Source organism: Loxodonta africana, chromosome 23 (genome assembly GCF_030014295.1).
Source record: "Loxodonta africana isolate mLoxAfr1 chromosome 23, mLoxAfr1.hap2, whole genome shotgun sequence".
NCBI lineage: Eukaryota > Metazoa > Chordata > Mammalia > Proboscidea > Elephantidae > Loxodonta > Loxodonta africana.
In genome coordinates this window covers 66,678,929-66,693,445 of record NC_087364.1, presented here as the reverse complement: position 1 = coordinate 66,693,445, position 14,517 = coordinate 66,678,929, and the positions used below count along the sequence as shown (strand labels likewise).

Genomic DNA, 14,517 nt, shown 5'->3' with positions numbered 1-14,517 from the left:
TTTCACTGTATGAGGTAGAGGAACTTGTCATATTAAAAATCTTGCTCTGAAGTTAATTTTTCAGTCTTTGTCTCTCTAGGAGATGACACACCTGAAGAACTTCGAAAGAAATTAATAAGGAAGATGAAGTTAGTTCTGAGTTCAGGTTCAGATGAAGAATGTGCAATTTGCTTGGATTCTTTAGCAGCTCCTGTGATAACACATTGTGCACATGTGTTTTGTAAACCTTGTATTTGCCAAGTCATTCAGAATGAGCAGGTTGGTTTTTCGTTCATTATAGACTGTGGTTGATGTAGTGGTGAACTTATCTGAATGTAACGAAAACTTAGGAGACTAAGGAGTTCTACACTTGGACTTTGCACTTTTTATAATTTATTATTCCAGTGTTCTTCTAGGTGGTATATTTCTTTAATAAGCCCTCATTTTAACGTATAGAGACTTTTTTTTTTTTTTGAAAGACATTATTTCTTGGAAATACCCTTTTATAGTCCATATACTGGTTCCACTAAGAATTTAGATCATTGCTGTCTAATAAATAGATCCATAGTACGAGATGCAAGGTAATTTTAAATTTTCTAGCAGCCATATTTGGAAACCCTGGTGGTGTGATGGTAACGAGCTACGGCTGCCAACCAAAAGGTCAGCGGTTCGAATGCGTCAGGCGCTCCTTGGAAACCCTGTGGGGCAGTTCTCCTCTGTTCTGTAAGGTCACTATTAGTCAGAATTGACTCAACAGCAACAGGTTTTGGTTTTTTAGCAGCCATATTTAAAAGAAAGTGAAAAGAAACAGGTGAAATTAATTTTAATAATACATTTTACTTAATCCAATGTGTATATATATTACCATTTAACATGTAATCAGTATAAACGCTGTTGCAGTACTTTGTATGCTTTTTTTTTTTTTAATCTTCAAAATCTGGTGCGTATTATAAACTTGCAGTACATCTCAATTTGGCCCAGTCCCATTTCAGGCATAATGGCTGCATGTTTCTGTTGGCTGTTGTATTGGGTAGTATCGGTCTAGGCTCTTGCATCTGGTAGAATTTTTGTGAGATAGATTAATTTTTTAAGCAGCCCTTTAGCTAGCATAGGATTTTTTAAAAACCTTTTTAAAACGCTTTGGTAACCCAGTTATTCCCTGCTTTGAATTTTTTGTTGATACAATGTTTTTTCATTAGTGGAATGCATGCTGCATCATTGAGCTTGCCTGAAGTTTGGGTAGGTAATACGGATTTTTTTCTAACTGTACCCCACAAATCCTGCCCTTAGAGTCGATAGGGACATATGTGTCCCACATACTCAATTCACAAAGTCCACAGGACATATGTGTCCCATGGAAGGTTTTCAAAAATTCAGACGTACACACCTCATGCAGCATCCCGTAAGAACAGTGATGTGCGGCATATGCCCATTTTTTCCATTGGAAACTGTACAGGTCCTGGCCTTGCAGCAGCATATGCACTGTAAGCGGGAAAACAGCCTTCCAAGAAACCCCCGAGGCGTAAGACACAGGTGGGGGCTGAATGTCCCATTGGCAACCAAAGGGTTAATTGACATGTAACGTACATATTGGAAAAAAAAAACTGCACAACTCATGGTATACCTCGGTGAATTATCATGAGATAAACACCTCCATGTACCTACTACACAGGTCTTCTTTTGTCCTAATCATTTACCCTCTCCTTTCTTCCCTGAAGTAACCCCACTGTGTTTTGACTTCTGACATAGTTTTAGTTTCAGAATCCGTGTTATAATGGTATTTGGTATCTAGTTATTTAAGATATTTTTTGGTGAAAATACACAGCAAAACGTACACCTCAGATACAATTTTCTCAGGTTTTGGTAGACATGGATATAATAGATGTTACACTGAGTGAACCCAATAGAATTTAACACATCTTGACTGGCTATATAAGACATTAAGAAAGAAATAATAGTTTTAAGTAGTGCGATGTGTTGTAGTGAGGTTCAAGAAACTGTTACTCATGTTTTTTTTTTTTTTTTTTTTTTTAACTTGCCTGCAAATGGTATCTTCACGGTTTCAAGCTCTCGCTGCCCATCAGGACAGCATACTTCTTAACAATCCCACCTAGTACATTAGATGGTACATCTTGATTTTCAACATATACAGATTTATCTCAAATGTATTAGCGTAATAAAGGTTTAATAAAATGCTAGCTATTAGGGATATAAAATTTACCATATTTCTAAAAAATATTTAGACAAAGTTACATTGCCGTTCTGTGATAAATATCACACATACTTTGTTTTTTCTTATACAGCCTAATGCTAAATGCCCTTTATGCAGAAATAATATAGATGGAAACAATTTATTAGAATGTCCTCCAGAAGAATTAGTATCCAACACTGAGAAGATGACTAGTACAGAATGGATGTCCAGTTCAAAGGTAAGATACATATGTGCACATATTTGATTATTTGGGGTTTATATAAGGAAATGCACACCTTGTGTAAAAATACTGTTTTTTATTTTAATTCTGTTGTTTGATTGTTACGGTATATTGGTAGGTACTAGCTTTTTGTTTATTTCTGGCAGTGAATTTGAGAGGAGAGAGAAAGAGTTCAGATTATTATAGTATCCTTGCAGCTTTAATTAGCAGTCTTTCAAGGTTTTATTTTAGGGAAATTTGTCGGGACCTTTCTCTTTATAATAAACGAACAGATACAAACTTGAATGTATTTTGCCACTTCAAAATGGAATAATGGGTTCTTTAATTTTTTTTCAGATTAATGCTTTAATGCATGCATTGATTGACTTAAGAACGAAGAATCCCAACATAAAAAGTTTAGTTGTTTCTCAATTTACAACGTTCCTCTCTTTAATAGAAACACCACTTAAGTAAGTTCAAAAGTGTTTCTCATTTTGAGTGGAAGAATTTTATCTAAGTGTTTTGATTTTGAACAGAAATAGAATTATTTAATGTTTTACTAGCTTTTGTTTATTTCATATGTCTAAAATAACATTCAAAATCACAATAAAGGGTATTTTCTGGATTTTAAAGATTAAGTTCTGAATTTTCTGGCATACTAGTAGGTGCTTGGTAAACATTTGTTAAATGAGTGAAAAAATTAAATGAAGGCATTTGTAATTAATTAATATTTATTATAGTGTAGTAAGTGCAACTTGTCTCTCTTTCCTCCAAATAGAGCCTCTGGATTCGTATTTACTCGTCTGGATGGTTCTATGGCCCAAAAGAAAAGAGTTGAATCAATTCAGTGTTTTCAAAATACTGAAGCAGGATCTCCAACTATCATGCTTCTGTCTTTAAAAGCAGGTGGAGTTGGTTTGAATCTTTCTGCAGCTTCTCGAGTGTTTTTAATGGATCCGGTAAGTAGTTTAGTGGGCTTTTAGCCGTGTTATTACTACCATTTGCTGATGAGTTGACCGTGACTCACTGCAACCCCATGTATCAGAGTAGAACCGTATTCCAGAGGGTATTCAGATGCCAGTTTGGGGGAACTAGATCCCTAGACTTTTTTTCCAAGGTGCCTCTAAGGTGGACTCAGACCTCCAATGACCTTTCAGTTAGCAGTGGAGAGCGAAGGATATTAACTGTCTCTACTTCCTTCAAAAAAAAAAAAAAACTCACTATTTGATAAAAACGCTCATAGTTGTCATTACAGAAATTCTTATTAGGCAAACTAGAAATTCATAAGAATAAATTAGTAAATGTGTATTGGGGGCTTTCCCTTAAGTGCTTTACATATGCCAACTGAAATTCTCACGTTAGTTTATTATTATTATCATCACTATTTTACATATGAGGAAACTGAAGCACAGAGAAGTTAAATAACTTACCCAGCATCACAGCACTAGTAACACACTAAACCAGGATCAGAGTCCATGTTGTTAACTGTTTATATGCTATGGTACTTCTCTTCTGTGTATGGAATAAACGCCTATTAATTTAACTAGTTTATATGCTATTCTACTTCTCTTCTGTATATAGAATAAGTATTAATTTAACTAGTTTATATGCTATTCTACTTCTATACGTAGAGTATCTATTAATTTAACTAGTTTATGTACTATTCTGTATATAAAACCCCAAAAACCAAACTACTGCCGTCGAGTCGAGTCCAACTCATAGCGACCCTGTAGGACAGAGTAGAACTGCCCCATGGAGTTTCCAAGGAGTGCCTGGCGGATTCGAACTGCCAACTTCTTGGTTAGCAGCTGTAGCACCTAACCGCTATGCCACCAGGGTTTCCGTTCTGTATATAAGTGTCTATTAACTAATGAATTAGGAAAGTGGTTCATTCAGCCAACAAATGGGATCCTGCTTTGTGTCAGGCACCTGGAATCTGGCTGTAAATGAGAAGGACAAAATAGTGATCTATCTTCATGGTGTTAGCGGTCTGAAGTTTTAATGTGCATAAGAATTGTGTTAAAATTCTATTTTTGAACTCTGCCCTCAAAGATTTTTTTTTTTTTAATTTATTTATTGTGCTTTAGGTGAAAGTTTACAAATCAAGTCAGTCTCTCATGCAAAACGTTACACAGACCTTGCTGTGTACTCCTGGCTGCTCTTCTCCTAATGGGACAGCACATTCCTCCTCTCCACCCTGTATTCCCCGTGTCCATTCAGCCAGCTCCTGTCCCCCTCTGCCTTCTCATCTCGCCACCAGGCAGGAGTCACCCCCATAGTCTCATTTGTGTACTTGAGCCACGAAGTTCACTCCTCACCAGCATCGTTGTCTAAAAGATTTAGTTCTTGATGAGACCCAGGAAACTGCATTTTGAACATTTAATATAGGTGATTGAGGTGCAGGCAGTCCAGGATCACAATTTTAGAAATACCACTATGGAATGTTCTGGTTAAATTCTAGTACCTAATACAGTGTCACCACTTGTTGTGCGGTACAAACACAGGGTAAGAATGGGAGCTAAAATTCAATCTGACTTTCACTCCCCCAGCTGTGTGACCCAGAGTATCCCCATAGGAGTGCCTTGTTCTGATTGTACTTAGGAAACGTTTATGCTGGAGGCACCCGGTACTAATTTAGTTTTTAATTTGCGCTGGGTACTATTTGGGCATACTATTTTGGTGCTTCACAGATTTAAAATTTGTAGTGTTAAAGCATGTTGCCTGAAACTCAGAATATTCATAACATGTAGAGCTCTGAGATTCAGATTTGAGCTATTCAGGTGAGGCTACCTAGTTGATGCGTGTAAATGTTACCAAAGCTTTGTTTTCTCAACTGGGAATAACCTTTCCTGGGAAGTTTATGACTAGAGCCATATTCAGGCATTAATGAGTTTCCGATTGATGTAGTGGATGGCAGTGGTCTATTGTATTTTCTTGCCTTAGTAACTTGGGTGAAGTTTTAAATCTTTGTTAGGATTTTAGTATTTTCTGGCTGTTATATTAAAAAATCCATTGTAACTGCAGATTAAGTTACATGTTAACTAACCCCACGATATCCTGGAAGTTGATTTTTGGAACAGATTCCCAAATTATTTTCTGCTTTTTACCGTCTTAGGACCTGATAAGGAACAGGCTGCTTAATATCAAAATAGTGTAATTTAATTAGTATTATAAAGTTGATTAGAGAGTAAACTCTTGAACAATTAAAAAGTTTTTAGAATGTTTTGGCAGTTTTGTAGTAACCTGATTGTTTTTCACTGAGGTTTTCAAGCTTTCCAATGTTCTGTGTAACAAAACGAAAGCCAGGCTCCAGAAAAATAGTACAAGTCAATAAAAAATTGGGTTTTTTTTGCACATGAAAATCTTTTTCCTTTTCATATGGAGCACTGCATGAGGGTTAGCGTGACGTTTTGATATTCCATTGTGAGCTTTTCGTGAAGCTAAAATTGTTCCTTTAAGCCTACGTCAGAAAATGGAAGCTATCGGTTTTTTATTATCATGAAATTATTTGATACCTGGTAGTCATACTTTTTTTTACGTATACCCAACTCATTATCATGTTCCTAAATGAAATACAGGCAACCAAAAAGAACATTTTACCTGGGCTCTTGGTACAGCTGTTTAAAACATATCCAATTGTGAAATATAAAATATTAAACCTGACAGTTTGGGAAAGTTATAAGCTAAGTATGTTCTTAATAGCAAAACTTTCCCTTTCCATAGATTTCAAGAGAATTAAAGAACAAAAAGTTAGCCTAATTATAAATCATACTATAAATACGTCAGTTACATATACAGCTATGATTTTGTTCTTCTTTTAACCTATTGAGGAGGGGAAAAGTAATGATCCTGTCCAGATACTAGGAGCCCTGTTGGCACAGTGGCAAAGCGAAAGGTCAGCTGTTTGAAGCCCCAGCCACTCTGAGGGAGAAAGGGCCTGAAGGTCTGCTTCCACGAAGACGACAGCCTAGGAAACCCTGTGAAGCAGTTCTGCTCTGTCCTGTGGTCGCTGTAAGTTGGGGTCAGCTCAGCTTGCTGGCACACAGCACAACATCCAGACAATTCTGTTATTAGAACTACTTAACTCTCTTTCTAGATTGAAGAACTCTCTGTCTTTTTGGTTATTTCTACCTCTTGTTTGTTTTTCAACTCAAGACATTCTCATGATAAAAAAGTTTAATTTGCTAATGTTACTTTTTTAGCTCAGTTTTGCAGTCAAACTAATTTCCAATGCAGGTATAGAAAACTATATCAAAAAAGTCTTAAAATAATTTTTAGGACTTTTGTTATTCCTGAAACCTTGTTTTATAATTTTATCTCATGAGTGGAGGAGAGTGAAAGAAAAAAGAACCAAAGACCAACCAAAGCAGAGAGAACTTTTTATAAATGGGCCAAGGAATTGAGTCTTTTTTTCTGATGTAAATCAAGTCATCTAAGAGGATGTGTAAACTTTTTTTTTCTGTTAAGCAGATGCGAATCGCTTTAAAATGAAAACATAAAAACCACAAAGCAGGAAGAAATGATTAATAGCAAATATTTATGTTGGGTGCTTCCTATGTGTGTGTGTGTGCGAGGCCCTTGACTGCATACTGGAAGCAATGGAGTGCAGCGACAGCCATGAGAGGACCTGCCTGTCGTGGCAGTGATGGCAGCGGGAAAGGCAGTGTTTTTTTTTTCCAGTGGGTCGTAATGTCAGTATCTCAGTCAGGAAAAGGTTGGACAGTGCAATGAAAGGACTTGGCAGCTCTCCCAGACGGGGCAGGAATAAAGGACTCCTCTTCTTCTCAGGCCTGGAATCCCGCTGCCGAAGACCAGTGCTTTGACAGGTGCCACCGACTTGGCCAGAAGCAAGAAGTTATCATCACAAAAGTGAGTTCTTAAACCATCACTTGTAAGATTAGGTTGAAATGTTGTTTTTTTCCTCTTTTCTTTGTACTTACACAAATAATGTTTGAATATATTATTATAAAAGATTAAAATAGAATTACACGGAGCAAAATATGAGGAAACCACCATTAGTAGTTTAATATATGTACTTCAGGGTCCCGTACTGAAAATTTACATACTTTTCCCATTTATATATACGTCTCAAGAAAATTTTTTTTTAAGATAAATGGATCATACTTGATTATTCTGCAGAACGTTTTTGTTTCTTAACAGTACGTGCTGGAGACTTTTCAATATTTGTACATTTAGGTCAAATGCATTCTTTTTAACATCTGCATGGTACGTTTCATAATACGGGTACATCATAATTTATTTAACCAGTCCAATTTTTTGCTAATACAAATAGTGCCGTAATAGGATTTATCATACATACGTTGTGCATATACAACTACCTAGATTAAGAAAACTAGACTTCTGGATTTATAATTTTTATTAGATGACTGCCCAGTTGCTTTCAAAACAGGCTTAATGGTATATGAGAATGATGCAAATTTACGCTTACGTTTTACCCTGTTTTCGTAGCTACAGTATAAACTATGGTTAGAGTAGAATATAGTTTATAATATAAAGGAACCTTTTTATACATTCTGACTTGAATCCCTTGTTTTGCAAATTGAAATGATCTCTTGCTTATTTTTGAACTTTGTTTATCTGCTTTTTGTCATGAAAAGTTTAAAAATTTTAAGCGATATAGAAAATACCAACTTTTCTCATTTAGCTTCTGGATTTTAAGGTCTTTGAAGGACAAGAAGGTTTTCTCAACATTTGTAAAACTGTTCTCCTATACTTCTGATTCTTTTGAAAATTTTATTTTGTGTTTTGTTGATGGTTAGTGAAATGTGGGTGTACGTCTGCCTTTATTCTTTTGTCAAATGAGGAGCCATTGGTTCCATCACTGTTTTTTGAAAAGTCTGTCCTTTTTTCCTGACTGGAAATGCCACTTTATCATGAACTAATTCATGCGTTTTCACATTGTTTTACAGAGGCCTCTTTGTGGACTCTGTTCTGTTCCATTGATCTCTTCCTGTTTCTAGGACAATATTCTTATAATTGCTATACTTTTATCAAGTGTGTTTTGATACCTGGTAGGCAAAAGTGTTCTGATTACCCTTCCTTTTGAAAATTCTATCAGTTATTCCTAGTATTTACTCTTACATTGAACTTTACTGAAAATCTTGTTTGGAACTTATAATCGTATTGAATTATGACTTATTTGAGAACTGTCTTCTTTATAAATAAGGAGCGTCCTATCCAGGAGCATCACCAGTCTCTCTGTATTATATATCTTTTCTGTATATTAGTAAAGCTTTATAACACAGCTTGTCTTTCTTTAATTACCACAGTAACTAGGATCTCTGTACAGTGTTGAATAGTAGTAGTGATAGTAATTTTTGACTTGTTCTTATTTTTATTGAGAATATTTTTATTGTTTAACATGGAGCATGTTTTTCTTAGGTACCTGGTATATACCCTTAATAAGGTTGAGGACTTTTTTTTTGTTCCTGGCTTAATGAGGGTTTTTATGAAGGTTTTTTAAAATCAGGAATAAATGTTGAATTTTATCAGATATTTAAGCATTTATTGAGGTGATCATGTGTTTTTTTCCTCTGTAATTTGTTTATGTTATGAATTATACTGGATAATGACTCATCGTTGCATTCCTGGAAAAATTATTTTTTTAAAAAACGTAGTACTAAAATCATTTTACTAATAATTTTAGTTACAGTTTTGCATTTATCTTTGTAACTTATAGTTACCCAAATAGTTTTCTTTTTTTGTGCTGTTCTTTTCTGGTGATGGAGTTATGAGATGTACCTTTGGCCCTAAGGCCATATTCTTTATATAGAAAAATCATGTGGAGTGATAAGGGAAAGCAATGCTCAGATATAGTTAATTTGTGTATTTTCATTATAATGAGAAAAAGGGGTGCTAAACCAGTTTTCCAATAGGTTGTTATTATACATTCTTAAAAGCTCTGTAATATTTGTACGAAAACAAATTTCTTTATCGTAGACCAATGTTCCCATCCAGTTTCTTTTTCTTTCATTTTTTTTAGTCACAGTGTTGTTAGCATATTTATCCTCATGCCTCTCAGTAATAGTTCATGTCATTTTCTTAGTAGTGCTTTTTTTTTCCGTCGAAGATTTTAAATAGTGACCTAAAGTATTTAACCAATTTAACTCCCCCCCCCCCCCTTTTTTTTCTTTTTAAAGTTCATTGTAAAGGACTCTGTTGAAGAAAATATGCTGAAAATACAAAACACGAAGAGAGAACTTGCAGCTGGAGCTTTTGGAGCTAAAAAGCCAAATGCTAATGAAGTGAAGCAGGCTAAAATCAATGAAATCAAAACTTTAATCGATTTATAATTTGGGAAGTTTTAGTAAAGTCAGCTTGGATATACATACAGAGGTTTTGGAAATGAGAAAAATGCAGAGTTTTAGAAATGAGGCCTAGAGAGTATGTCTTCTGAAAGGGGCATATTTTATATTAGGGAAGAGGTATTCTTGACACATAATCTCTTCTATACATGATTCTATTTTTAATGATATTCCAAATAGCAATAAGTTCTGTTCTATACTGTGGCCTAAAATAATTTTTTGAGAAAAAACTGTTACTTTGTTATTCAATTTTTCATAATACCTATGCTGAGTATTTTCATATATCTCCCAGGTACTCAGCTTTTTCATATTTCAAATGAGGTCAAATCTTTTATACTTTTGACCGAGTAAAGAGTTATTTTCTATGTTGGACATGCGTGGTTACTCACCAGAGCCTCCCGTTTGTGATGCAGTGGACTCCCAGTCCTTGTCAGTGATTAATATATACATTGACTTTACAAGAGATTGACTTTATTGGGTTTTCGGAAACCATATTTGCATTCCAGAACCAAACCTTATATAAGAGACCAAAGTCCAGGTTAGCAAGTTGCTTGTAATTTTATGTCCATGGAAAAATTAGAGGCTGCTAATAGCGCTATTTCTCCATGTTAGTCAGGAGGTACTATAGTCACTGTTTAAATGTAACTTGATGTTTAAGGTGTAAAATACAGTCTGTGGATGTGGGAGAAAACCAGTTCTACCCAGTTTCATTTGAATATTTAAATTATGCCTTGCTAAATAGATATTTCTATAAATAGATAATTTTTATTTATATAGGTTTTTGGGGAAATACCTTTATAAACTTTTATAACTCAGAAGACTGCTGTATGTGGACAGTATGATATCTGGATGGAAGTTGGGCTGGAATACTGCAAGGTCATTTCAGCCCTTAAAGGCATCTTAATCCTGAATGTGAAAATTTCTTCATGTGTGTTTAGAATGAGAATTTGGTTTTGGAATTTAGTAATTCATTCTTACATCTACCTATAGAATTAGTCATCTTTTACTTACTTTTTGTTAATATGCAAATTAACGATAGATGCCACACAATTCCACATGACTCTTTGAGTCACATTTCAAACAATTAAGATGATAAATTTAGGGATCAGGTTAGGTAGTCACTGGTGGTGTTTCCTTAAGGGAAACTTTTTTTTTTTTTTTAATCCAAAGAAAGATTACTTTCTGTAACAAGAGAAGCTTTGTGCTCGATGATACAGACTTAAGAACACTTTAGATTTTACTTACACTGTTAGAAGGGATGTTACTGGAATTAGAGGGGGTTGGAGGCAGTGTTGTGCTGTGTGGGACACACTGAAGGTATGTCAGGCCCGTCACCAGCTAAGTCCTCTCCTCTCTGTTCCCAGTCTCTTGTTCCAAGGGAACATTGGCAGCATCGTAAGGGGGTGCTGATGAAAAAGGACCAATACATCTCTCTGCAGTTATAAGAGTGGAATGATAACTTGGGGTTGGTCCACTTGCATTAGGAGCAGTAGGGGAATGCCTTACCTTTTGGGCCTAGTTACCTAACATAGTGCATATGGGTCCCAATCTGCATGACAGAAGGAAATCAGGTTGATTGGGATCTCACACAACATGGAAATGGGAATTTTCTATATATCAATAATCCAGTGGGATTAAGTATAAAAAGAGTTTTCAGCATAAAACAATACAATCTACTGTTTGCTTAAAAAGGCAAAGCCTCAAAAACTTACTATAAAGGTAAAGACTTCTTTACCCAAACATTTGCAGAGTTATACTTTTAAATACATTTGTAACGATAAGTTCAGCAAGTCATTTAAAAAATGCCTTTCTGTTTTTGTATACTTCTGTTAAATGGTGGGGTTTTTTTTTGTTGTTTGTTTTTTGTTTTTTAATTCTAAGAAAACATGTAAACTACTGGAATGAAAACTTCACATTATGCTATGCTGTTAATTCTGTTTCATGATTGAGTAGAATAATAGTTTCAGAAATATATTGAAAATACTGTATTCACGCTTGTGGTTCAAACTGAATTTTGTGGTTCAAACTGGATTTTAAGTTTAAAATCAATAAAGACTTCAGAAATTTTTATTTGGTTCCATAATTTTAATGACTACTTCATCTTTTAAAAAATTAATCTTTCATTAAATATACTTCTGTGAAGATGTCTATTTTGCATAATTACTGAAAAAAGTACTGTGATTAACTGAATAATTTACTCGTAATCCCACCACCTTTTTTCGTTTTGCTCAATTTAACTGCGACTGGATTTCTTGGTCAGAAATTAGAGTATATAAATTTTTAAAGTTTATTTTAAATGCCTTGATCTTCAAAACTTCAAAAATCTTGGCTCAGGTTTTTATTTCCTCATCTGCAATAAAGGAGTTCTGATGATTTCTACATATAGTGGTATTAACAGGTGACACTCGGGATCATTGTAGATTTCTAATTACAGCTCTTGGATGGGAAATAGTCAACCAAGAAAATACTCCTAAGCAGTTTATTACCAGTGAGTACCAATGAAATTATCCTCAGGTGTATGTTTTCTCTTGGGGGATGTCAAGGACATTAGTGTATGTTTTGTTCCTCATTTTATTTACCGTACTTGCCAAAGTTTTATTTATTAGATTTTGGATGACAGACATTAAAAACACGTGGGCAAATTCTGTCTCATTAACAAGAACTCAAATGTTTATCCTTTAAGTTTTTAGCTACGTTAACTTTAAAATATCTACAAATGGTATAATACAGGAGAGAATAACAGCTTTCTCCGCCTAATTCATCATTAAGTATGTAGGTATGTTTGCAGTATTACCTCCTTACAAGCTCTACATTCTGCTGTTTGATACCTCATTTGTGTGGTACTTCAGTCAGAACTGACTCATGGCAACATTTTTTTTTTTTTCCCCTGAATAAAAAGAGCCAATAATACCGAGAGCTGTGAATAATGATTGAGTTGCTGCCCTGCAGCCGTGCCCGCCCTTGAGGGGAGTGTTCGGTTGTCAGCAGACGTGGCGTTTTCTCCCAGGTTCATCTGTTCATACTGCTGCCTCATGATAATAAAGGGCGGGAGTCTTATATGAATCCTTAAAGCTAAAAATGGAGAAAGACAGTGCATATTTGGGTGAAAGCTTTTTTGACAGCTAAGTTACTAATAATTTACTGCTTTCAAAAGGATGATTTATAGTTTCCAATCAGATCTTTTACTAGTTAAAATGAGTGATTCCTTATCTCTTTTCCAGCTCCTGCTCAACACTTTTTTTTCTGATAGATTTTTACTCATTTCTGCTTCTAAATATGAAAATTGACTTCTGTGTGAAAAGGGAATGTAATTTTAATAATATAATTTCATGTAAATGGAAGTTGTACAGGTCACTTCCATTAACGTGAACTAAGTATCCAAAACTTTAAGACAACTGGACTACTTTGGGACATCAATTAGAAGGATGGCAAATGTCAAAATGATTTCTTAGATTAGTGATGAAACAAAAATTCTAGGGAGTTACCTTGCATATTTGAAACACAGTTGACTTATTTCAAGAGTATTTAATGTGATGAGAAGTGATAGTACAAGTTGTCAAAAAAAGACATAGTGTTAAATCTGTGTTTACCAAGGCAGGGACTTAACGTTTTAGTAAAGTTTTCATTGTTGAAAGTCTTTTCAGCATGCCCATTTATTAAAAATAAAGTCAGTTAACTCGGATATGGCTTCCTGAAACCTTAATTTATACTTTTTGTTGAGAGGGAGGAGAGGTTATTCCTTAAGAACACATTGTAGGTTTTTAAAAATTTTTGCACTGGTATCAGTACGTTGCTAAAGAGAAAGTAAATATTTCATGAGAAAATGGTCTTGTGAAGGAGATTTAGTACACTTTTTGCAGTTCTAGCTGTAAGTAAGGAGACGTAAACATTGAGGCCTTGATCAAGTGTGGAGCTAATCCCCAGAGGCATGGGTCTGACCTTTGTGTGGTTACGTTTGTCTCAGCCAAAAGCTATATTATACCCACCATTGGTCATAAGACATAAAGTAAACGTATGGAGCACCTCTACAAAAGTATGTTCTTGTAATTTGAGTTATTGCATATTTACACATCTATCCCTTGGTACTTTAGGCTCCCTAGAAAATATTCTGCAGTATAATTGTGTGCCTTTGAATGGAAAATTAAATACTTCACCTTTATTAAGGTGTATCCTTGGAAAATCAAGGAAGGAAAAGAAAACTGTTAGCCTAGTGCAGTGACTTACTAGCCTCATAACTTGACACCTTTATGCACATTATATGTTATTTGCTATGGCAAACTTGTCACTTTGATTCGTAAGGCTAATAAAAAAAAAAAAAAAAAAAAACCTGTTGCCATTGAGTCGATTCTGACTCATAGTGACCCTAAAGGGCAGAGCAGAACTGCCCCATAGGGTTTCCAAGGAGCGTCTGGTGGATTCGAACTGCTGACCTTTTGGTTAGCAGCCATAGCTCTTAACCACTACGTCACCAGCACTTCCAAAGTTAATCTTTACTAAGAAATTTTGTAAGCTTTTTCACTCAGCTGTATTTCTTATCCTATTGTATAAAAAATAGGGAACAAAAGGTAAGTAAACAGAAAAATGAACGGACAGAACAATGTGTGACTCCCTCTGCCAAACTTGGTACTTTTACATCATTTCTCAGTTATTTAAAAAAAATGCTTTCAATCTTGTAATCTCTTCTGATGCAGAGGCAGAGTTCCAAAATACATTTATTTGGATTGCATATATTGCATAACCACAGCAATAAAGCAGTGGTATTTATCTGAAGACTAGGTTTTTGTTCACCTCAATGAGGGACC

At 35.0% G+C, this 14,517-nt stretch overlaps 2 protein-coding genes across 9 annotated transcripts in view; one reads left to right on the top strand and one right to left on the bottom strand.

Annotated features, from left to right (window-relative positions):
• The window catches only part of HLTF (helicase like transcription factor), a 50,174-nt gene extending 40,389 nt beyond the window's left edge, over positions 1 to 9,785 (top strand). For 6 of the 8 annotated variants that reach the window (XM_010595967.3, XM_023555430.2, XM_010595965.3 and 3 more), the window contains 6 exons: positions 80 to 258; positions 2,283 to 2,408; positions 2,748 to 2,860; positions 3,169 to 3,349; positions 7,179 to 7,259; positions 9,551 to 9,785. In XM_010595967.3, the coding sequence (XP_010594269.2) occupies positions 80 to 258; positions 2,283 to 2,408; positions 2,748 to 2,860; positions 3,169 to 3,349; positions 7,179 to 7,259; positions 9,551 to 9,703 (833 nt within the window). In that variant the 3' untranslated portion in view covers positions 9,704 to 9,785. Of the gene's footprint in view, positions 1 to 79; positions 259 to 2,282; positions 2,409 to 2,747; positions 2,861 to 3,168; positions 3,350 to 6,220; positions 6,402 to 6,860; positions 7,147 to 7,178; positions 7,260 to 9,550 lie in introns of those variants that run through there. The other 2 variants (XR_010319151.1, XM_064275575.1) reach the window with 2 other exon arrangements.
• A 1,053-nt stretch (positions 9,786 to 10,838) lies between these two features.
• The window catches only part of GYG1 (glycogenin 1), a 50,627-nt gene continuing 46,948 nt past the window's right edge, over positions 10,839 to 14,517 (bottom strand). Inside the window, exon 7 of the mRNA XM_064275579.1 lies at positions 10,839 to 12,787. Coding sequence (XP_064131649.1) covers positions 12,782 to 12,787 — 6 coding nt within the window. The 3' untranslated portion in view covers positions 10,839 to 12,781. The remainder of the gene's footprint in view (positions 12,788 to 14,517) is intronic.